Source organism: Danio aesculapii, chromosome 8, assembly GCF_903798145.1.
Source record: "Danio aesculapii chromosome 8, fDanAes4.1, whole genome shotgun sequence".
NCBI lineage: Eukaryota > Metazoa > Chordata > Actinopteri > Cypriniformes > Danionidae > Danio > Danio aesculapii.
Genome location: NC_079442.1, coordinates 7,922,499 through 7,946,792, shown reverse-complemented (window position 1 = coordinate 7,946,792; position 24,294 = coordinate 7,922,499). Strand labels below are relative to the sequence as shown.

Here is a 24,294-nt window from a genome sequence, read left to right as displayed (position 1 = left end):
CTGAGATGCACAAGAAAAGAAACCAAAATCCACTCTGGAGACATCCTTGCATCCTTTTTTATTTACAATCTCCTCACTGCTGCTCTATGGCACTCATTTTCGCATGTGTTGTTCTGACCTGAAGTGGCAATGACAAAACCCAAAACTCACACGAGAAAAGTGTGTCTGTAACTAGGTGACCATCAACCGTTTTCTCAGAGAATGACAAACGGACCATTGCTGCAGTCCTTATACAAGTTTATGAAGACAATAAAAAAAACTGCAGTGTTTGTGTGCGCTGTGTTCGTCTACCGTTATTAATGAAATCTGTATATTCCATACAAAATGTGAAGCAGATTGGTTAGTTCTACTTGCATAAATCACGTTGTGCTTGCGGCATTTGGAATAGTTTAGCTTATTGGCACTGCTTTCAAGGCACGCTTTCAGCAGCCACATTTTAATAAAACTAAAGCGCATCGTAGCGAAGCTTAATACCAAACTTTTTTTTTATTGTTATTTACAGTGATGTTCAATCATAAAATACTGATAACGTTTTTATCGCCCAGCCCTCACAGCAGCTCAATCGCTCTGAGAGAGACTGGAATGTGCACTTGAGATATCGTTACTGTGCTATTTATTCATATTTTATTAAATATAAATAATTGTATTAAATAAATTTTTATTAATTTGTGCAATTTTTATTTATTCATCAGAACTATTTATTTATTTATTTATTTATTTAACGATGCAAGTGTTACCAAATCTCTTATTTCTTGAAGCTCAAAAATGTTGTTGTTGGCTTTTAAATGAACATTATGTCCGATTTTTTTTTCTTCTTTAAAATATCTAAAGAATCACTACATTATATATTTTGCTGATTTATGTACATTATCCCAAAAGATTCATGACGTCACAAGCCCTCAATTTCTAGTTTGGTATTTTAGAAAACAGTAAAACGCCAAAGACCGTTTGACTGTGAAGTGTATTTTACTACACAGAGCAGCACTATAGCCGCCACGGTGGCTCAGTGTAGCCTGTCTTTTAGCAAAAAGGTCACTGGTTCGATTCCCAGCCTGGTCAGTTGGCATTTCTGTGTGGAGTTTGCATGTTCTCCCTGTGTTAGCGTGGGTTTCCTCTGGGTGCTCCGGTTTCCCCCACAGTCCAAAGACAAGCGCTATAGGTGAATTGAATAAACTAAATTGTTCGTAGTATATGAGTGTGTGTGTGAATGAGAGTGTGTATGGGTGTACATGGGAGTTTCAAGCGGACTTTAACCATTAAAAACAATTGCAAATAAATACAATACTGATTATGCTGTTTTTCGTAGGCCACTATTCTGAAGTTTAAAACCTAATGTAAACCAACATTATATTTGTTTGAGTATTATAAAGGGTTCTTTAGGAAGGAAAAAAATTGTGATTTAATTTATACTTGGATGTTCATGAGCAAAATAAGCAAGCTAACATACTATAAAATCAATTTATTAACTTCTAAACATAGATTAATTCTGCTTCTCTTAGTTCAAGTGAATCATTATATAATTAAAGCACTGATTTAGAGTGTTGCTGGGAAAATTGGAAGTGATGTATAGTGGAAGCCACATAAGATAGCAAATTAGCAAAGAACAAAAATAGTTTAGCAGATTTACCGTAATACGTCACAACTAAATAGTTTTTCAACAGTGTATTAAAATGAATGGTAGTTTAGCAGTGAGTTACATCATTGGGGAAACATGAGCCAGAACAACAGTGGCAAACTACAGGACAGCTCTGCTCACGATTCTATGACATTGCCATCTACTGGTGTGGCATGCATGATGCATGGTTCATAGTTGTTTTTTCGTAGATCTAGGTGATTGGGGTTCATTTTGACAACATTGTCCTCTTTATGCAAAAGTTAATACACTGTTTTCCAATAAATACCCTTAAACAGCATTATAACAATCTGAAATATTTCTTTAAATGCATTTATGTAAATCCATCAGTAATAGAGAAGCTGGGTATTCATTGCATATTCCAGTATTATGTTGATTCGTGACCCTAATCGCGCATGATGGGGTATTTAAAAAAAATATTAAGTGCTCACATATAAACTCTGTCATCTTTCATGTTGCTAATTGTGTTTAATCTCGTTTTCTTTTCAGAGAACATTGGGAAGGATCAGGAACAGGAAACACGCCGGCTCTTTTAAAGATGGTAAAGATTTACTAGTCAACCAAAATAAAGTTGTCAAAGCAACATTCCAGATTTTCCTTGGCTTCAACTATCTTGTTGAACTGTAAATGAAGTTGTGAGCTCTACATTACATTTTTACTTTCATTTAATTTAATGAGCTAATTTAGTAGCTAACATGTATTCACAAAGAGCATTTTATTATTATTATTGTTTGTTAACATTAACTAGAAAGTTCACCAAGTTTAACTTGCATTTCTTACATTATTTAAAGGTCCCATGAAATTTAAAAAAAGAGTTTTTTAGATGTTAGTATTAGTATTGCTAGTTTATTTGGATATCAATGAGCTAGTGTGCTCTAAAACGGTGACAATTCAAGACTAAAAGAAATAAAACTGATATAAACAGCTAAAACTTGTAGTTTGACACTTCCAACTAAATGGATCAATGGTAGATAGAGATAGATGAGATAGACGAGATAACACATTACTGTTGTGGTTTCCAAATCAAGTTTTACAGCTGGAAAAACACTGCGCTGCCAATAGCTAAAAATGCTTTGGTGGACACATTTAACAAATATTTATGTTGAGTATTTATGGGACACTATAGGACCATGCTTGCGTCACTTCATACTTCAGTTTCTCATCAAGTCATGACCAATCAAATGCTCTCTAGTGTCTCACATGCCCCGCCCCCTTCAAGATGCTTTACATTTGATGCGCTTGAGCTCAGCCACTCACACTGGCAGAGTGGTGATAAAACAAAACGCTATTGGCTGTTTTTCAAAAAAAAAATACAGTAATTGAATAATCAAATATAAAATAATGTTGTTGTATAAAAAAATCTAAATAATTATTTATGTTCAGTATTTATGGGACACTATAGGACCATGCTTGCGTCACTTCATACTTCAGTTTCTCATCAAGTCATGACCAATCAAATGCTCTCTAGTGTCTCACATGCCCCACCCCCTTCAAGATGCTTTACATTTGATGCGCTTGAGCTCAACCACTCACACTGGCAGAGTGGTGATAAAACAAAACGCTATTGGCTGTTTTTCAAAAAAAAAATACAGTAATTGAATAATCAAATATAAAATAATGTTGTATAAAAAAATCTAAATAATTAATTATTATTGAAGTTAAAAACTGTACAATTTCCTATGCATGAATGCTTTTAAATTCATCATACAGTCAAAGGCCTTAAAAAAACTACAAATAATACAATTATAATCCAGCCTCAACATCGCTTATGCTCGTGATGTGACTAGTAAATGTTCATATTTCATTATCGATGCTGAAATCATATATTGTGTAGCCCTAATGCCAACTAATGGTAATAAAACCACAGTTTTAAAGTGTTTTGCTAAGTTTTGAGTTGTAAGTTATACACAATCTACTTCCAGAGCCGAGGTTTTATCAGGAAATAAAGGAGCGAGGCCTTAACGCCAGCAGCCTGAGCACAGAGGAAGAGGAGCTTTCACCGGTGGGGCCACCAGGGGAAGATCAGGGCATAGTGGTGAAGAACTACAGGGCAGCGTACATCACATGGAGTCAACTACCACAGGTAATGCTGCCACTCTTTGGATCATGTTGTGGTTGATGCCTCTGTCAGAGGAGAAACATCAGATTTGAAATACTCCTAATAACATACTAAACTTTAAGACTGCTTTGAAGGGCACCTATTTTACCCCTTTTACGAGACACGAGATAAGCCTTCGGTTTCTACAGAATGTCTCTGTAAAGTTGCAGCTCAAAATACCCTTTATATTATTTATTATAGCCTCCTTTTTGTAGCCTGTGGCTTTAAATGTAAATGAGCTGCTTCTCCCCGCCCACTGTTCCCTTGTTCGTGTCTGCTTCTCCAGCCTTACATCAGATAAACAGCAGTCAGGGATAGACACAAACTATACAGCCCTTTAGTCAAAAATACCAAGTTTATTTTATGTATTTGTGGTGGAGGTTATTCAAGCCTTTCTGAAATAATGAGTTACACACAAATGCCGTTTGCAGTACACACACACACACATATATTAGCATTTACTGACACCATGCGGCTGTGGTAACTATAGCAGTTAAGATTTACAGCAATTTTACCGTCTTTATTACAAACAGGCTGTGTTTTAAAAACGTTTTAAACCTATATAAATGTTCTGTGGACTATGCTTAGGCGGTAATATGGTATACCGCGGGATCTAAAAATAGCAACGGTATCAGTTTCAATACTGTTATATCATCATAAAAAACAATGCACTTATATAGGAGACAAGTATTAATTATCATTTATTTAATGCCTAAAAATGCGCATGCGTGATTGTCATCATGGGACAGTGTGGAGAAGAGCGAGAGGTGAGGTAAGATGGCGAAAATAAAGTTTTTTCAAAAAAAAAGTGACCTGGTCTCGAAAAAAAAAACGCAACCTCTTCAGTTTGGCAGTATTTCGGGTTTCGACCGAACGAGAAGGGGGATGTGGTAAATGCAAACTAGAGGTCTGCACTCCCACGGCACCTGACCAGATTTCCTGCGGTACAGGAATAAACTTCCGAATAAAGCGCGGAAGCGGTCAGTAACTCCGGTGTAATTTGAACGGGAGCGGGAGGTCGCGTGCGTGTGTGCGTGCGTGCGTGTGTGTGTCAGTATGTATGTGTGAATTAGAGAATGAGTGATGCTGTGTGTCGCTTGTTTGGTACTGTGTATGTATGTATGGGAATGAGAGAGAGAGTGTGGTGCTGTGTGTCTACATGTGTATGTGTGTTTTTATACAGACAGCTTGTTATAGGATGTCTGGACTCTGTATCATCTAGCTGGGTGTTTTTTGGTTGTGCTCTTCTGTTCACGAAAACATCATCCCCCCCAAAAAAAATTTAGTCCCGCGCAGATCTCTAATACGAATAAGACAAACAGGTGACCATGGACCTAAAATCGCATATACGTTATTCAGTTTCTGAATGATTTAGGCACAAGCCAACAGTTTGGTAACGCTGTCTGAGCGAAAAAATTTGGATACCGCCCAAGCCTACTGTGGACATGTGTTTACATGTTATTATAGAAACATGGCACTTGTCAATCAATTCGGTGGGTGGGGAAAGCTGCATTTCTACGTCAAGTTTGTTGTGGGCCTCAAAATGACTGGGATTTGGATCCTATTTTAACGACAGGAAATTAAAAAAAAAGAGACTTATTGTATTTATATCACTCCAATATGACAGTTGACACACTATACCCACACACAGTTCTGTCCTAACAGCTTACAAAAGTTATAGGCGTCATAGGTGCCCTTTAATGGATTTTTAATGTGTGTCTTTTATTACTTTAATATGTATTTTGTGAACTTTGCTGCTTTTGTTTGTAATGAGGCAACTAAGTAAAATTTCTGTTTGTAGGTTTTACCGATTCTTAAGTACTTTCACTGTTTTATTTCATACTTAGGTGAAGGATTTGGGTATTTTGGATTTCATCACACCCGAAGAACGCAAAAGACAAGAAGTGAGTCTGTTAAAATACTACTACTCCTGAGGTGATTTATTTTTCATTTATTTTTTATTATGTTATTGAAACAAGTCTCTTATTCTCACCAAAGCTGCATTTACAAAAGTATTTTTGATAAAAACAGAACACTATTGGCTGTTTTTAAAAAAGAGGAGGGGCTACACTATGTCCCACCCTTTCCTCGTGTTACGGTTGAGATATCGTCAAACATCGAATAAAAATGCATAGTTAGAAATAATTTTTGGATGTATATACATTTTAATTGTAATATTTCACAATATTACAGATTTTTTAATTAAATATTTAAAGAAAATCAGGTCCAGTTTTACTAAAAGATTGCACCAGCACAAACATTCTTTTGGTGTGAACCTTGTTTACTCTTGAGGACACTGATGTGTGCTTCACCAGGGAGCTGACGGGGATTAAACAACATGCATAAATACTCAAAAATAGAGCTATGATGCTGTGTTCGCACCAGACGTAGAAGACGCGTCAAGCACGAGTGATTTACATGTTAAGTCAATGCAGGGTGGATAATACATTTCCATGTACACAAACACGTGCTCTTTGTCCGCAAAGTCCATGCGGTCACTCATCCATCGATGTAGAAAAGTGATGTAAAATGATAATTTTCGAAATGTTAAAAAAATATTTGCATATACTGACACCCGGAAAAACTCCCGATCATACACTGTTAAACCCAAAAAGTAAAGGTAACTCAAACCGTTTAAGGAAACCGATTGCAACAAACCATTTAAGTTCAAAAACTAATCCTAATGAGTACTGTGAACTTGCTCTGAGTAAATGAAGCAATTTGAGCACAGTTAAACCCAATAAATGAAGAGAACTCAAACCAACTGAGTACTGTAAAACCCAATAAGTTAAGGCAACTCAAACCGTTTAAGGAAACCTATAGCTACAAACCATTTCAGTTAAAAAAATAATCTAGATGTGTACTGTGAACTTACTCCATTTATGTTGAAGTAATGAAGTATTTAATTAACTCATTACCTTCAACACTGAGTTCAAAACTCTTTTCAAATGAGTAGAATTAACTTTCAGTACATTTTGAGTTAACTACACTCATTTCATTGGATAAAGTTGACTGTTGGGTTTTACAGTGTAGATATATGCATATATGTGTATATATCTCTGGCTCCGGATGGCCAGTTTTCAACTGCACCTTGGTTCCACATTCATTTTAAAGGAGCACTACCCTGTACCAAAATGGTGGCTCTATTGACTCATTCCTTCCAATAGACAACAATAGCGTAGGCAACATCTAATGTAAATATCTATGAATGATTAGTACTCAAGTTGATACTATTGACAACCCTACCCTAAACCCCCTGTACTTCGCACCCTGGTCTTAACCCATTTTGACATGGAGGAAGTAGCTGTTGGCATGGAGGAGTCACCACACACAACAAAGAATTTCACAACCAATCTCTCAGGAAATCCTAACTATTTTAAGCTCTTGCAAAATAGTGGCTTGTAGTGATTTATATAAATGTCACTTGTACGAAATATTCTAAAGAAATGGCACTACGGACTTGGTAGACATCTCTGAAACATTCTTTAATTATACAAATGAGATCATACAAGTTCTTACGAGTATTCAACAAAAACATAAAATCATTACCATGAATGATAAATTGTTGTGATTTCTCGACTTAACTTCATGTATTTGAACATCTAGATAAACAAACTACATTATTTGTAATTTGCTCAGCTAGTAGTGTTCTTCAGTCATTATGGAAATGAGCTAGCTGTGTCTGTGTTCTTTAAAGTCTGTGTGAAGTTCTGTTCCTGGTGATTTTACTACAGTATTAGGAAGTATTTCGAACTGAGGGCAGTTTTATTTATTATCTCACTCACAGCAGTCTAGCAATCTATCAGAAATTGAATGGCTCTTAATTTTCAGATTTTGATCAAAGTTGACCAAAACAACCCCCCCCCCCCACACCCCCCACCCCCGAGTGATTTATTTTTAAGATTAATAGTTCATCTCAAGAACAGCAGCATGTGCTAACAAAGTAGTTTCACTTTTGTTTTCATGACAGTTGTTATTTGCACGCTCGCAGAACTCTACACTCCTATCTGTGCTTTTATGGGATTATCTATATTACATAATGCAATAAAAAATTACAAGTGAAATGATAAACCATCAATATTTTAAATTATTTTAATACTTTGCTTGTCAAATAATGTGAACAATCAATGTAAAGTAATTTAATTAGTTCCAAGAAGCTCAATTTATAGTATTTTATTATAAAATACTAAATATATATAGCTTTGCTGTACTGATAAGCAGATCTTAAAAGGTTGGTTCACCCAAAAATGAGTTTACTCACTAATTTCTCGCCCTCAAGTGGTTCCAAACCTTTGAGTGTTGAACACAAGAGAAGATATTTTAAAGAATGCTGAAAGCCTGTGACCATTGACTTCCATCAACAAATACCATGAAAGTCAATAGTTACAGGTTTCCAGCATTCTTCAATATAACTTATTTTGTGTTCAAAAAAAGGAAAAAACCCATAAAGGTTTGGAACAAGTACACTACCTGACAAAAGTTGTCGTGGAACCCAGTTGTAAGAGCAACAAATAATAACTTGACTTCTAGTTGATCATTTGGAAAAGCAGCAGATGGTCGAATTTTTTATTTTATTTATTTATTTTTTACCCCCCCCCACACACACACACTAAATCATCTGTTGAACTGCATCCCAGTCATCACAAATACTGCAGAAGATCTATTGGAACCCGCATGGACCCAATATTCTCAAAGAAATCAGTCAGGTTTGGTGAAGGAAAAATCATGGTTTGGGGTAACATTCAGTATGAGGGCGTGAGAGAGATCTGCGAAGTGGATGGCAACATTAACAGCTTGAGGTATCAAGACATTTGTGCTGCCCATTACATTACAAACCACAGGAGAGGGCAAATTCTTCAGCAGGATAGCACTTCCTTCTCATATTTTAGCCTCCACAAGTTCTTGAAAGCAAAGAAGGTCAAGGTGCTCCAGGATTGGCCAGCCCAGTCACCAGAAATGAACATTATTGAGCATGGAAAAAAATAAAGGAGAAGGCATTGAAGATTAATCCAAAGAATCTTGATGAAGTCATACACAATATTAATTATTTTTCCACTGCACCATGACTTTATATTCTATATTTTATACTCAGCAAAGTCAGACCTTACTGTCCTAATTAAATAATTAAAAATCAAGGCATGATCATATTTTATTTTGGTAAAATAAGCGTTATCTAGAGTCATTTGCCTTTCATATAAGCCACCTCTCATTCCAAATGATCAACTAGAAGTCAAGTTATTATTTGTTGTTCCTAAAGCTTGGATAGGCGACAAGACTTTTGTCAGGTAGTGTGAAGGGTGAGTAAATAACAGAATAAAATTTTTGGCTGTAATACTATGACACATTTTAGTGTTTACATATATTATGGCAACAATATATGTCAAATTAGCACAAGTACATTATGATGTCCTTTCATGTAGTCATTGTTGGTTGGCTGTTGTGTTTATATGAGTTCACCCACTTGGCTCTGTGTACATACTAAAGTTCACTTGGTGTGCTCAACACAGACACACCCAGACACCTGACTCTTACCTATACACTTTTGTTCCACCTGCTGCTTAAAACGAGGCAGTATTGTGATTTCTTTTCTCTTTCAGTCCTTTTTGGGCATGTTTGGGCCAGGAACCACGTGAAACCTGCTTTACTGACACAGAATACGTCGTTTTTGTATGTAATGATTAGCCCTCCTGTGAATTGTTTTTCCTTTTCAAATGTTTTCCAAATTATGTAGATTGAAATGACAGTATTTCCTATAATATTTTTACTTCTGGAGAAAGTCTTATTTGTTTGATTTCAGCTAGAATAAAAGCAGTTTTTAATTGGTTAAATTTTAATTAAAAATAAATGTAAAATATCTGTTTAAGGTAAAATTATTAGCCACCTTAAGCAATATTTTTTCGGTTGTCTACAGAACAAACCACCGTTATACAATGATTTGCTTATAATTACACTAACTTGCCTAATTATCCTAGTTAAGCCTTTAAATGTCACTTTAAGCTGAATACTAATATTTTATTAATAAACTGAATATTTTTCCCTCTCTTGAAAAATATCTAATAAAATATTATGTGCTGTCATCATGGCAAATGTAAAAGAAATCAGATATTAGAAATGAGTTAATAAAATATTATGTTTAGAAATGTGTTAAAAAAAATCTTCATTCCGGGGAATGAAATATACAGGGGGGCTAATAATCTAGGTGGGCTAATAATTCTGACTTCAGCTGTATGGTTATGTATGATTCTGATTGGCTGCAAGATGTACAATGAATTTGATTAATGGACATGTAGTTCTAGTCAATTTTGATCACAGTTCAAAATAAATGTGCTTCTCTCAAACATTGGTTGTAACCGTAGCAGTGGCAAATGACGGAATCTTCACATCGATCACATTTAATCTCGAGGACACTGATATGCGTTTCAACAGGGAGTTAACCAACACTCAAAAGTACTTCAACAAAATTGCGAAGAGGTAGCTAACGCATGTTACTATGAGCTATTAGATTAACCCATGTCATTCACACGCTATCTCTCTCTTCAAGTTTAAGTTCAATTTGCTTTATTGGAATGACATTTTGTACAGTATTGGCAAGCATTTATAGGTAATATATTAATATCAAATTAATTAAATATACTGTAAATAAACAAAATTAAAACTAGAATTTTAAAAAGTGTAGATTATTTAAATAAGATACATGGATTTAGATTAACTATCTAACTATTTATTACGGTGTGGATGGTATATGTATATTTTGCAGCCAGTTTAGATGTCACTTCATCCTCTCTGAGTACATGGTAAAGCCATTTTAATTAAAACAAATGAATTAAAGTTTCAAATTGGGGAAAAAAAATGTTCTCTAGTTCTGGTGTATTTGGGGCAGAAAATAAGGAAGTGTGTCTCATCCTCTATTTGAATTGTCACAAAAAAAAAATAAAACACTCCCTTTCTCTCTTTGAATTCAGGTCAATTCAATAATTGCTTTTGCATTTATAAGTGTTATAAATGTATTGCCAAAGCATTCAGAAAGTTTACATTAAAAAGAACATGCATATACATGTATATATTAAAAAAAAATATTGTAAACAGAGTAATAGTAAACAAAGAACTTACCATGGAATAAGCAGGATAATCAACAGCTTAAGTTGTAAGTATTTAAAATATAGTCATTTTATGTATTATTTAATTAAGTTTTTACATTTTATATATATATACAGCACATAATATTGTCAGAATACAGTATAGTTGGGTTCTTCCTACATAAATCTGATTGTTAAGTAACAGCACTTCACCTTAAGACACATGACCCGAGGTGCATTGAAGTCTGCAGCACAAATGAAGTGGAACTGGTTACATGCCAAATATTAACTGTTTAAATAGCTAACGTTATGCATGGGGAGGAATGGTAATAGTTGCTTTGGAAAGCACCTCTAATGTAACCGCACATTAGCACAATCTTATCCTAAGTTTTGGAAATAAACAGGTGGGACTTTTTTTATTTATCTCTGCATTTAAAGTTGGGAGGCTTCAAATATCAAATTTGACTGCGTAATGTTGATTTGTTTTTGTTTCGAGTCAGATTATTGTATATTCAAATCTGTTGCTGCAGTTTCAGTACATACTTTGTTTGTGTGAATTTGAGTACTTTAAATAATAGACTACATAATAAAATAAAAATGTAAATAAACATAAAAATACAGAATACATATAATATATGCATTTGCAAAATAGTGGAGAATAATATACATTTGGACAGAAGAAGTTTGTTTTTTCCCCCAATGACTTCAGTTTATTCCAGGTTTAGCATAACAAATGTAAAACAAAGAAACAAACAAATAAATTAATTAATTAATTTAATTAAATAACTTTTGAACAACCCCCGTTCTTGTTTTAAGACAATTTTATTAACTTTTTTTGATCCACTTCAAATGTTGGCTGCTGCAGTGTTTCTCAACCACCTTCCTGGAGGACCACCAACACTGCATGTTTTGGATGTCTCCTTTGTCTGTCACACCCATTACAAGTCTTTTAGTCTCTGCTAATGAGCTGATGATCTGAATCAGGTGTGTTTGGTTAGGGAGACATGGAAATGTCCAGAGCTGGCAGTCCTCCTGGAACATGGTTGAGAAACTCTGGGCTACTGTATACTGTGATACAAAAATGATTCAAACACCAGATATAATTTTTAATCATTATTTTTATTAGTCAGTGTCCTGTCACTGTAGTTCATTTATGTAAATGAAAATAGCAGAATACTGTAATTTGTGGCATATTATACCGAAAAAAAGTCTTCATACTTTGTACTAGAACCCAGCAGGAATTGAAGATTCTGTAATCCAGCCTAATTCAGAGGTTTGGCTATCATCAGAGACTGCTGGCTAATGTTAAGGATAAGGTTGGACAACTAAGTATTGATAGTTGTGTAAATATTGACATACTAACAGTTGTCTGTATGTTTTTTGGTTGATTTTAATACATGCCGTACCATTCCATTTAAAGCATAGGTCTCAAACTCGATTCCTGGATAGCCGCAGCTCTGAACAGTTATGCTCCAACCCTGATGAAACACAGCTGATCTAACCAATGAAGGTGTTCATGACTCTTTTGAACACTGATTATTTGGATCAGCCTTGTTTGATAGGGTTGGAGCTAAACTGTGCAGAGCTGCGGCTATCCAGGAATCAAGCTTGAGACCTATGCTTTAAGGCAAGTAATTTCACTCGGCGGACATATTCGAAAGACCTCTCGGGCAGTATGCTCAGGCATCAAATTTTCCTGTTAGCTAAGCTTACGATTGCATTACATATTTGGAATCACCAATGAAATTAGACAACTGTCTCATGAGTTTTGTTTCTAAAAGTCTGAATCAAACAAAATCAGCAATTTTTTCAGGTTGTGTGAGCTAATGCGCATCCGCACTCGAAAGGAACGAGATCACGACACCAACCTCATTTATCGTCAGATCGCATTGGTCTTCTGAAGTAATTCACAGCTTGGTCTTGATGGCGAATCTCCTTTAGAAATGACAACGACTCTGTGTTTACAATTTTGTGGGTGTTTGAGTAGTTCTTTCATGTGATGTGTGTTTAAAAGGACAGACTGTACCTCACATTCATTTCATACGTATTACAAAACCAAAAAACTTTTGTTTTCAAGTGTAGTTGGTTCATTTAAAAGTAGAGATTTCAAGCTTTATGTGGATATATTTCTTATGTCTGTGAAGCAAGTATTCACTTCCAGATTCCAGTGTGTTTGTTGACCACAAAAACTGTCATCAAACCACACGTCTGGTCTGAGCTTCTTCCCCCGGAGGAACATCAGTCTATAGCAGGGGTGGGCAAACTCGCTCCTGGAGGGCCGGTGTCCTGCATAGTTTAGCTGCAACTCTAATCAAACACACCTGAACATGCTAATCAGTGTCTTCAAGATCACTAGAAATCTATAAACAGGTGTGTGTGATTAGAGTTGAAGCTAAACTGTGCAGGACACCGGCCCTCCTGGACCGAGTTTGCCCACCCCTGGTCTATAGGGATTGATGATTGGCTCCTGTACTAGTAGGCAGGGCTTCATTTGCCATATAGGTTGGTTGCAATCACGTGGTTCTGGTGATGCGCGAAATTCTAATCGAGGGCGAAGTAAAAGACACAATTTGAGACATAGAAGAAAGTCTGTATTTTTGCGATTTAAACCAAATTTCAAAAGAGATATAAAAAGAAAATAACCACTTATGTTGGGCATGATCCTTATATCTTGAAGAGGACCGAGTTTTCTACTGAACTAAACTATATTTGCTTGCCATCGAGGCAGTAGATAGCTATTATAGTAAGTACTATAGTGTTTTGAAGCATACTCTAATTAAACTGTCGTAGCAATTATATTGTTATGGCACAACACCACTGCAGTAATAAATTACCCAATAAGCTACATTTTTAATAATAATAATAATAATAATAATAATAATCTAATTATAAACCATCACAATACACCATTTTTTACACTAATGTTACAGTATTTATTACAGTTGATCAGTTTACCAGTATTCTGTAGCGTTCGTTAACAATGAGCTGTACTATACATTATACACTTTACTATAGTGTGGTTCAAAAACATATTATAAATTACTATAGTTTTTTTCCATGCGGTTAACGTTATATCATCCAAACATATACACGAAAAACCAGCATACAAAAGCATTGAAGCATAGTCATCATTATTAATTTTATCATCCTTGTTATATATGTATTTATTTTTTAGTGGGTGGTAAACGATGCTCCACAATAATAGCAGTCTATTTTGCTCACAAGAGTTGCATTTCTTTTTTTTTGTTCGGTCGATGAACTTGCCATCAAACATTCAACGCTGCTGCACATGTAGATGTTAACGTTGCGGTTGTTTATTACGCCAAAATGCCATTAAAGACATGGATTATTGCAAAAAAATACAGAGATTTCATTGCAGCGATTACATGGCAGGGTACATTATTTATGTTCTTCTGGATTTTGTATATGTGTGGTGGTGTTTGTATCTGATTTTATATAACACTATAACACATTAATATATTTATACACATAGCCAGGCCTGTATATAATCTTTATTAGTGTTGTCAAACAAATTATCGCGTTCAAAAAAAGTTTGTACACATGGTATGTACTGTATTAAATGAATGTCCATTACATGCCGCCTTTTCTTCCGTTTTTCAGCCAGTTTCTTGGACTTTCCCCTGCTTTATGAGCAAAAACTTTTGGAAGTCTGTAAAAGCTGTTCGGCATTTGTTATTTTGACCGATTTAAACAATTATAAACAAAGTAAAACATAAACATTTCGGTGTTCTGATAGAATCACTTCCTGAGTTCTTGTCATATTTTAGTACCATTTTCTAAACTATTATAAATAAACTGATAATGTGAGAAATGTTGACGTTGTCTGAATAATTTAAGCGTTTTTAGCTGTTTAGGCTTTTTAAGTTACTGTATTGGGGCAGCATGGTGGCGCAGCGGGTAGTACTTTCATCTTAGCAAGAAGGTCGCTGGTTCGTGCCTCGGTCAGTTGGCGTTTCTGTGGGGAGTTTGCATGTTCTCCCCGTGTTCGTGTGGGTTTCCTCCGGGTGCTCCGGTTTCCCCCACAAGTCCAAAAACATGTGGTATTGGTGAATTGGGTAAGCTAAATTACCCGTGAATGAGTGTGTATGGGTGTTTCCCATTAATGGGTTGCAGCTGAAAGGGGATCCGCTGTGTAAAACATATGCTGGATAAGTTGGCGGTTCATTCCGCTGTGGCGACCCCAGATTATTAAAGGGACTAACCCAAAAAGAAAATGAATGAATGAATGAATGAATGAGTTGCTGTATTTTCATTTTTTTGTATGCTACTAGAAAAGTTCTCGATGTTGCTACAACCTCTGTGTATCTGGCATCCTTTTTTGTAGTTGAATGAATAATATGTTGCTAGAAATGAATATAAATGAAGTAATTCGTTGCAATTTTGTATTTGTGCAGGTCATCTTTGAAATTATCACATCAGAATATTCCTACCAGCACAGTTTGAGCATCCTGGTGCGTCATTTTAAAGACAGCGTGGATTTGAGAAAGACCATGACAGCAACAGAACACCATCACCTGTTCTCCAACATATCCGTGATCCAGGATGTCAGCAAACGGTACAGGCATCCTCTTATGTTCTCGTCCCCCTTTTTTTTTTTTTTTTAATAAATGTAAATAAAGAAATTGGGTTTAATCAGGACAAGACACTACTGAATTTGTCTAAAATAGATTTAAACAATGACTCTTTCCAGAATTGCAGGTACGTTTTGAGCATTTTTTCATTCATTTATCCTTGAACTGGAATGATATACAACCAGTGTATCATTTACAGTAAGCTCAATCCATTATTAATGTAAAATTAAGATGCGGTGTGATGGAGAACATTCGATTCTGTTACTAAGTGTTGTTTTACTTGTTGTTAAACTTGAAGGGCATCCGCTGCATAAAGCATATGCTGGAATAGTTGGAGGTTTATTCTGCTGTGGTGACCTCTGAAGTAAAGACTAAGCCGAAGCAAAATTAATGAATTAATTAGTGTATCCTAAACATTTCGTACAAATTATTGAGAGAACTATGATGCCGCAATGCCTTCCAGAGTTTCCCGCCAGAAGAAGTGACACTACTTGGAGAAAGTTGCATGCTTTTTTCTGTCAGTGCTTTACATATTGTTCTGCCTTTTTATAACTGATGTAACAGTTGACCAGAACATAAGGACAGACAAAGAAATTACAAATAATACACACATTAAAGGTTTCATTTAAATGTATATTTAACCTTCTAGAGTAAACACAAAAATATTATGACAATCAGACTATTTCATGCTAATTAAAGCTTAATTTATGATTCGGCATGCAGCGATAGTCAAAAATAGTTATAGTGTGTGTGAGTCTATATATTAATATTTTCCCCATTTGCATGCAAGTGTATATATATGAATACATACAGACCGGTCACTTTATTAGGTACACCTTACTAGTACCGGGTTGGACCCCCTTCACTGCAGAGATTCAACAAGGTGCTGGAAATATTCCTCAGCGATTTTGGTCCATATTGACATGATAGCATCATGCAGTTGCTGCAGATTTGTCGGCTGCACATACATAATGCGAATCTCCCGTTCCACCACATCCCAAAGGTGCTCTATTGGATTGAGATCTGGTGACTGTGGAGGCCATTTGAGTACAGTGAACTCATTGTCATGTTCAAGAAACGAGTCTAAGATGATTCACGCTTTATGACATGGGACATTATCTTGCTGGAAGTAACCATCAGAAGATGTGTACACTATGGTCATAAAGGGATGGACCTGGTCAGCAACAATACTCAGGTAGGCTGTGGCGTTGACACAATGCTCAATGAGTACTAGTGGGCCCAAAGTGTGCCAAGAAAATATCCCCCACACCATTACACCAACACCGCCGCAAGCCTGATCCGTTGATACAAGGCAAAATGGATCCTTTAATGTTGTTGTCCAAAATTCTGACCCTACAATGTTGCAGCAGAAATCGAGACTCATTAGACCAGGCAACGTTTTTCCAATCATCTATTGTCCAATTTTAGTGAGCCTGTGAGAATTGTAGCCTCAGTTTCCTGTCGTTAGCTTACAGGAGTGGCACCCTATGTGGTCTTCTGCTGCTGTAGCCCATCCGCCTGAAAGTTGGACGTGTTGTGCATTCAGAGATGCTCTTCTGCATACCTTGATTGTAACGAGTGGTTATTTAAGTTACTGTTGCCTTTCTATCAGCTGGAACCAGTCTGGCCATTCTCCTCTGACCTCTGGCATCAACAAGGCATTTGCGCCCACAGAACTGCCACTCACTGGATATCTTCTCTTTTTCAGACCATTCTCTGTAAACCCTAGAGATGGTTGTGCGTGTAAAGTAGATTATCAGTAGATTATCAGTTTCTGAAATACTCAGATCAGCCCATCTGGCACCAATAATCATACCACGTTCAAAATCACCTTTCTTCCTCATTCTGATGCTCGGTTTGAACTGCAGCAGATCGTGTTGACCATGTCTACATGCTTAAATGCATTGAGTTGCTGCCATGTGATTGGCTGATTAGAAATTTGCGTTAACCAGCTGTTGGACAGGCGTACCTAATAAAATGGCCAGTGAGTGTATTATTGAAGAAAACTGGAAACATTAGCTTCCATAGTAGAAAAAAAGGTTACAGATTTCCAACATTTTTCAAAATAACTTCTTTTTTGTTTAACAGAAGAAATAAAGGATTAAGGTTTGAAACAAGTAGATGGTTTGTAAACCATGACCGAATTTTTCTTTTTGGGTGAACTATCCCCTTAATCGTTCATGATCACACAAAACTACCGTATTATATACTTTGTGATTACTAGTGGAATATCCGGATTTTAATCTGGGTTTTTAAAAAAGCTGGATGCAGGGGTTGAGTTCAGTGGACGTGTTTCAACATGCTGGTTTAACTGGTTAAGCAGCTTGTCGCCGCCTGGATTCATGTTTCTAAAAACAGGGTCTTTCACACATTCACAATGAAACGTAATACCCGTTTCACAGAAACTCTGTGTGTGTGTGTGTGAACCATTCTGCTTTAGACACTGAATGCTGCAGCTCTGAAGCAGCGACTATCATATATGCTAAAGCTTTCGAGACATGTTTCATCACGTTGTTTGCTCCTGTTTATGAAAGAAGCACACTCAATTAGTTGGACTGTGGGAGTGAGAGGTTCCAGTCTGGGAGTTGCCTTTCAGGTTGGGAAAGAAAAGGCTAAAGATGTTTTGTTTGTATACAGCTGTAAGTTATTTAGCATAATGAAACATGGAGGATCACAACTGCGTTGTGGTTCATGTTTTGGATGATGCCTCTAGCGCTAATCCAGGAAATGATAGATTATTTGCTTACTGATATGTATCTGTTTATTACTTTTACATTAAAAAATACAAAAAAATAATCAGGGTTCCTACGCTTTTTGAAAGTACTTGAGTTTCAGACATGAATTTAAGCCCTGGAAAGTGCTTAAAAACAAACACAAGTCCTTGGAAGTGCTTGAATTGAAGGTTTACAGTGTTATTTCAACCATTATGCTGTGCTGTGGTCAAAAACTGAATGAAAAAACTAAGAAATTCTGAATTTAAAACACTTAAATTAAAATCTTAAACAAGAACTATGACCAAAAATGCATGTTTGATAAATATTTCAGGAGACCAGTATTGAATTCAACAAATTGTATTCACCTTCTGTAAACATGACATGACAATTTCTGACATTTTAATATAAATATTAAATGTAAGTGAAATGTTAAGTACAAGAAGGCAGTGGTTCCCAAAGTGGGGGTAGGGAGACAATTGCCCCTTTCACACATACAGACCTTTCCGGAAAAATACCGGTAATTTTCCAGAAAGGTCTGTATGTGTGAACAGGCCCTTTTTGAAAACATTTCATTCGATTGAGGTCATTATCGACCTAAACAGAAATCGAATTAAAACATGAGGAGTATTTTGGTCGTGTTATTGAAGTGCAGTACAAACCTAATCAAACTGTTACTCTCTTGTAGGGTTTTTGTTGCATATTGCGACAGGATAGTCTAAACATACATTGCTGTTTGACACTATTTTGTGACACTATACCTGTACATATTCACTATTCTACACCTACTGAGTCAGAGAAGGACCACAGACGGTTGAACATTTATAAACACCTTGGGGGTTGCGAGTCATTGGCATTGTAATTTTTGGGGTCATAGGCTAAAAAGTTTGGGAACCTCTGCAATAAGGATTTTCATGGGGGTGAGAGTTACAAAGGTGCTTGATTTAAATTAATTAGTGATTTTAAAAGTTCTTGAATTTGGTCTCCATGAAAGAGTGGGAACCCTGAAATAATATAAAAATGAAGTTTTTGGCTTATTAGCTTAATATAATAACATTTGTAAAATGTGGAACTCCTACTTGAAATATAAACCCCAATCGCTAGTTTTATTTTAAGGCTTCAAAAAACATGCAATAAGGTGTAGTTAATTAGATTGTAAACAGATTGTGAAGAAATAAAAAAAATGTTTATATTATGCAATTAGTTCAACTGTAAATTGTTTGACGTTTAGCCAAATCTCTAAACAAACAGAATGTGAGAAGTTAGATGATGGTTAGATGATGTATTTGCGCCGCCTGGTGGTTAAATTGTAGACACGCCGGAATTATGACCCTCAATTTAATATTTCATAAAGACTTGTATTCTATATATTTTTTATATTTTCTATATTATATTCTATATTATATTTAAAAATAATAATAACTTTAGTAACCAAGGGCCACTCCAGGCCTTTTGTGCAAATTCTGTTGACCCATCTTACGCCAAAGGTTGATGTTTTTTTTTTCTGCAATCAAACAAACAATTTAATAAAACAAGATTGTCTCAAATAAATATTTACTTAGTCTTTTTCTGTTTTTTTTTATATGTTTGTAATGTAATTAATAGAAATATGTAACATTAACCATGTTGATTATAGCAAATATTGCATGTATAAAACAATAACTTTAGTAACATAGTGCCACTCCAGGCCTTCTATACAAATTCTGGTGACCCATCTTACCCCTAAGATTGATTTATATATATTTTTTACTATATAAACAAACAAGCAAATAAATAAAACTACATTGTTATGCATTCCCTTTTTTAACACTGCATAATCACAGTTAAATCCTATATTTTAAATTTGCGATTAATCTACATTAATCTCATGACTATGAATCAATGCGTATATGTTTTTAATTGATCAACAGCCCACACACATATTTAGGATTTGCATGTAGTTACTCATGATTACAAATTCCATGACAAAAATTATAGTCCGTTAAATAATCACTATAGATTACACACTTAGGTAATTTGGAAATATGGAAATATGACTACATTTAGATTACATTACATTTTAATACTTGTGCTATTTTGACATATATCCATTCTTTATTATCAACAGGAACCTCAACATCTTCCTTTTAAAGTGCAATAATGAGCAGTTATTACTTCAAATTCAAAATACTAACACCAATATACCTTTATATTGCAATTAGACAATCAACTTGATTTTTGGGAACTGGAATATTACTGAAAAGCTGTATGGAGAGAGAGAGAATTTTTTTTTTGTTAGTCATTTATTTTGTAACCTCGCTTGTTTTATATGCTCTTTTCCTGTAAATTATTAAATTTTGTGTGTTTAGAATTTAGTAATCTGTGAGTAATCTGTGAGTAATCTCACAGTGTCAGTACTCAGTACACTGCTTCAGTCTTTCGCTTTCAAGCTACTTAGTCATTTTATTGAAAACCTCAGATACTGTTGGTTGGTTCCTGTTGTTTCTGCACTTTTTTTACCAACCAAGTTTGTCGACGCCATTATAAGGACACAGATCACTCTGCCTATTCATGCCAGAGTCCTGCGGAAAAAGTAATTGACGGGTGGTAATTTGTGTGTAACTTATCTTTATTTATTTATGATTTGGTTATGGTAAAACAAAGACCATGTGGGTCAGGTAGTTGAAATGGTAGGCTCCAAATAATTAATTTGTTATGAATTAACTAATTATTTATAAATAATTAATTCTCCGCCACCTACGACAATGATGCCATCGTCGATCGCGATGTTTCACGTTAGACATCTTACGATGCCAAATTGGTCGACATCGCCCAACCCTATTATTGATATGTTTTTAATATTTGGAACGTTATTGCTAGTGATATTATTTTGATTGTAATTAGCAAGAAGAATTAACAATGGTTATTATTCAGAATGGCGGTTCATTCCGCTGTGGCGACCCCAGCTAATTAAAGTGACTAAACCGAAAAGAAAAGAATGAATGAATTATTCAGAATTCCCATTACTTACTTGTACATTTTAGATTTCTTTTTCATTTGGTTTGATTGTTCTGCTATTAAGATGTTAAGATTTCCTTCAGCTAAAGCATGGTCCATTAAATATATCAATATTCATCTCTTTTAAATGCAATTCAGCTTTTTTCCTGACATCGATTATTAATCGTGCCTCTAAAATGCCAAAAGCTGAATTTTAAATAGAATATCTGATTTGGTACAGTGCAATAATGACATGCATAAAGGAATTTCTAATTTCTCCAAAACGGTTTGCCAAGTGTACAATTAAATTTCATATTAGAAATCACCAATAAAATTAAACGAGTGTCTCTTTAGTTTCATTTCGAAACATTCGAATCACACAAAATCTGCAGCAAATCACGTTTGATCAGATCGCCTCCCCCGGAGAAACGTCAGTCTATAGTAATGGCTGATTGGCTCCTGTACTAGAAGCTTCATTCGCCATATTGACCGTTCCCCATTCAAAACTATACAAGTGACCCGTCTTGTGTATTCTATAGAATTTGCTGATACTCAGACTCTATCATCGCATTTGGGGAAACTAAAATTGCAACAAGGTGCCATAACACAGGCCAAGTTTCATGTACTCATTACTGCGTTTTTACTATAAAACACAATAAATTCATTATCAGATACTTTTCCTTCTTTGCTGGACTCATTTAATAACCTAAAGGTAAATCAATGGTAACCATAATAAAAGAATTTCTAATTCTATTTATCCTGCATATACTTACTTACTTCCTCCCAGGGCCATCTATATTTAGCCGCACCATGTTGGTGTTTCGTAACATCTCGTTGCATCGTAACATCCCCCAACCTGGAAGACCAGGACATACACACATACACTACGGACAATTTAGCTTACCCACTTCACCTATAGCGCATGTCTTTGGACTTTGGACACTGAAGCACCTGCAGGAAACCCACGCGAGCATGGGGAGAACATGCAAACTCCATACAGAAATGCCAACTGACCCAGACAGGGCTCAAACCAGCGACCTTCTTGCTGTGAGGTGGCAGCTCTAATCACAGTGCCAACTTGCCGCCCTGTCCTACATATAGGAACTCTAAAACGACGTCCTGATGGCAACAACAGAAACACAGAATACAACTGGGGTGCATAAGATAACCTGGGCTCTCTTTAAGATATAATTTTGGTAAATTACTATTGGCCCAATTTGGTTAAAACCAGTAATCTTAGCTGCCACCTTCCCAAGGCTGCTCATCCTGTTTTTTTGATAGACTGTACTAAGATTATTGTACTAAGTTACAATGCAGAAAGATAAAACCGATTCAATAAATTTCACTCTGAGGTGTTGTGTGCGTCTGTGGTGTTTACTGACGCGGTAGGTGCAGAGAATCCGCTTGTTAAGTCGTGATGTATGGAATACTGTTTCCGGGTCCAAGCCGCTACTCATTTGAATTGAGAAAATGTTTGTTTATAATCACGTTTTAGTCATATCACACATTACAGTGAATTTTATATAAAAATCATGGTGTATTCAACAGTCCCTGGGCTTGCTGCATCACAAATACCAACATTTTTACAATTTCTAAAAAAATTGTCTCTTTCTTTCCATTGGATATTAGGCATGGATATATATATATATATATATATATATATGGGTCATATATGTGTATATATTGCGATCATAATTTTCGAAAGTATTTCAGTGTTCTCATTTATTCATTTTCTTTTCGGTTTAGTCCCTTTATTAATCTGGGGTTGCCACAGGGGAATGAACCACCAACTTATCCAGCATATTTTTTAGCCAGCGCATGTTCTTCTAGCTGAAACCTATCAGTGGGAAACACCCATACACTCCCATTCACACACAAACACTAGGGGTAATTTAGCTAACCCAATTCACTTATACCACATGTTTTTGGACATGTGGGGGAAACCGGAGCACCCGGAGGAAACCCAAGCGATCATGGGGAGAACATGCAAACTACACACAGAAATGCCAACTGACCCAACCGAGGCTCGAACCAGCGTCCTTCTTGCTGTGAGGTGATCGTGCTACCCACTGTGCCACCGTGACGCCCATTTCATCGCTTTGTAAACGTTTATTATTGCCATTTGATGAGTCTCCCCATACAGTTTGATATAGCTCTTGGACCCATGACGCTTCACGTGACGTAACACTTAACAAGAGGATAGTGTCAAACAGCCATGCGTGTATGGCTTATTCTGTCGTAAAATGCGGCTCAAAGTCCTACACGATGGTAATAGTTTGATTACAGCGCTTGCATGTCTGTACAGCACTTTGATAATGCGACTAAAATAGGAATTTTTCATGTCTTAATTTGATTTGTGTTTACGACGACTATGGTTTTAAGCATATCTAAAGTGCTATTCCATTGCATGGTTAATTTGTGTGATGGCAGTTGGAGCAGCCTTTGCATTTGGACACAGCAACCTTTGAACTCCGGTGAAAAAAACGGTTATGTCACACACGCCCAAGCAAATGAGTGACACACAACACTAAAGCAGCCTGGGTTTCCAGGTGTGTGCAAAGCACTTGTTTTGTAGTTCTAGTGCAATCCTGCCTCCAATCTTCAGTGCTAAATTCACCCGACACTCCATCATAACATCACAACTCATGAGACAACTTTACACCTCGATGAGAAATCTTGTTGCAATTTAGTCTCGTGAGATCTCGTAACACAAGATCTCGTCACACTCCTACTATAAAGTATATTTTGTTATGTGATGATGAGTAAATAAGAAACTGCTTCTACTATCAGTTAGAAAATGTATTACTCACAATTATATCCACAAAGGGGCAACATTCAAATATAAACTAAAGTTAACATTTTGATCTTGCCCTTTTTATGTTAATAATCCAGAAAGTAGATTGAGGAAAACATTGGTCAGCATTATCTAATATGAGGATGTGCAGTGCAGGAGATTTTATATAAACAGGTTTCATGTTGTATTTGTTAAGTCAGTGAGGCTGCCACTGCAAACATTAACTCAGGGTTTATAACACGCAGTGTAAGACGTTAACAGATGATGAATATTAAGTATTAACACTATGCACTGTTAACCATGAAGCAAGATAACCCAGTATTTAGGTTTTTAATAACTTTTTTTTGTGGGGGGGGGGGGGGGGGGGGGGTTCACCTTTAATGTATAGGACAGTAGAGATTATTGACAGGAAAG

At 35.9% G+C, this 24,294-nt stretch overlaps 1 protein-coding gene across 2 annotated transcripts in view; it reads left to right on the top strand.

Moving 5' to 3' along the window:
* The window catches only part of arhgef16 (Rho guanine nucleotide exchange factor (GEF) 16), a 49,389-nt gene that overhangs the window by 9,033 nt on the left and 16,062 nt on the right, over positions 1 to 24,294 (top strand). For both annotated transcript variants that reach the window (XM_056463113.1, XM_056463114.1), the window contains 4 exons: positions 2,123 to 2,174; positions 3,556 to 3,716; positions 5,579 to 5,635; positions 15,223 to 15,383. In XM_056463113.1, the coding sequence (XP_056319088.1) occupies positions 2,123 to 2,174; positions 3,556 to 3,716; positions 5,579 to 5,635; positions 15,223 to 15,383 (431 nt within the window). The remainder of the gene's footprint in view (positions 1 to 2,122; positions 2,175 to 3,555; positions 3,717 to 5,578; positions 5,636 to 15,222; positions 15,384 to 24,294) is intronic.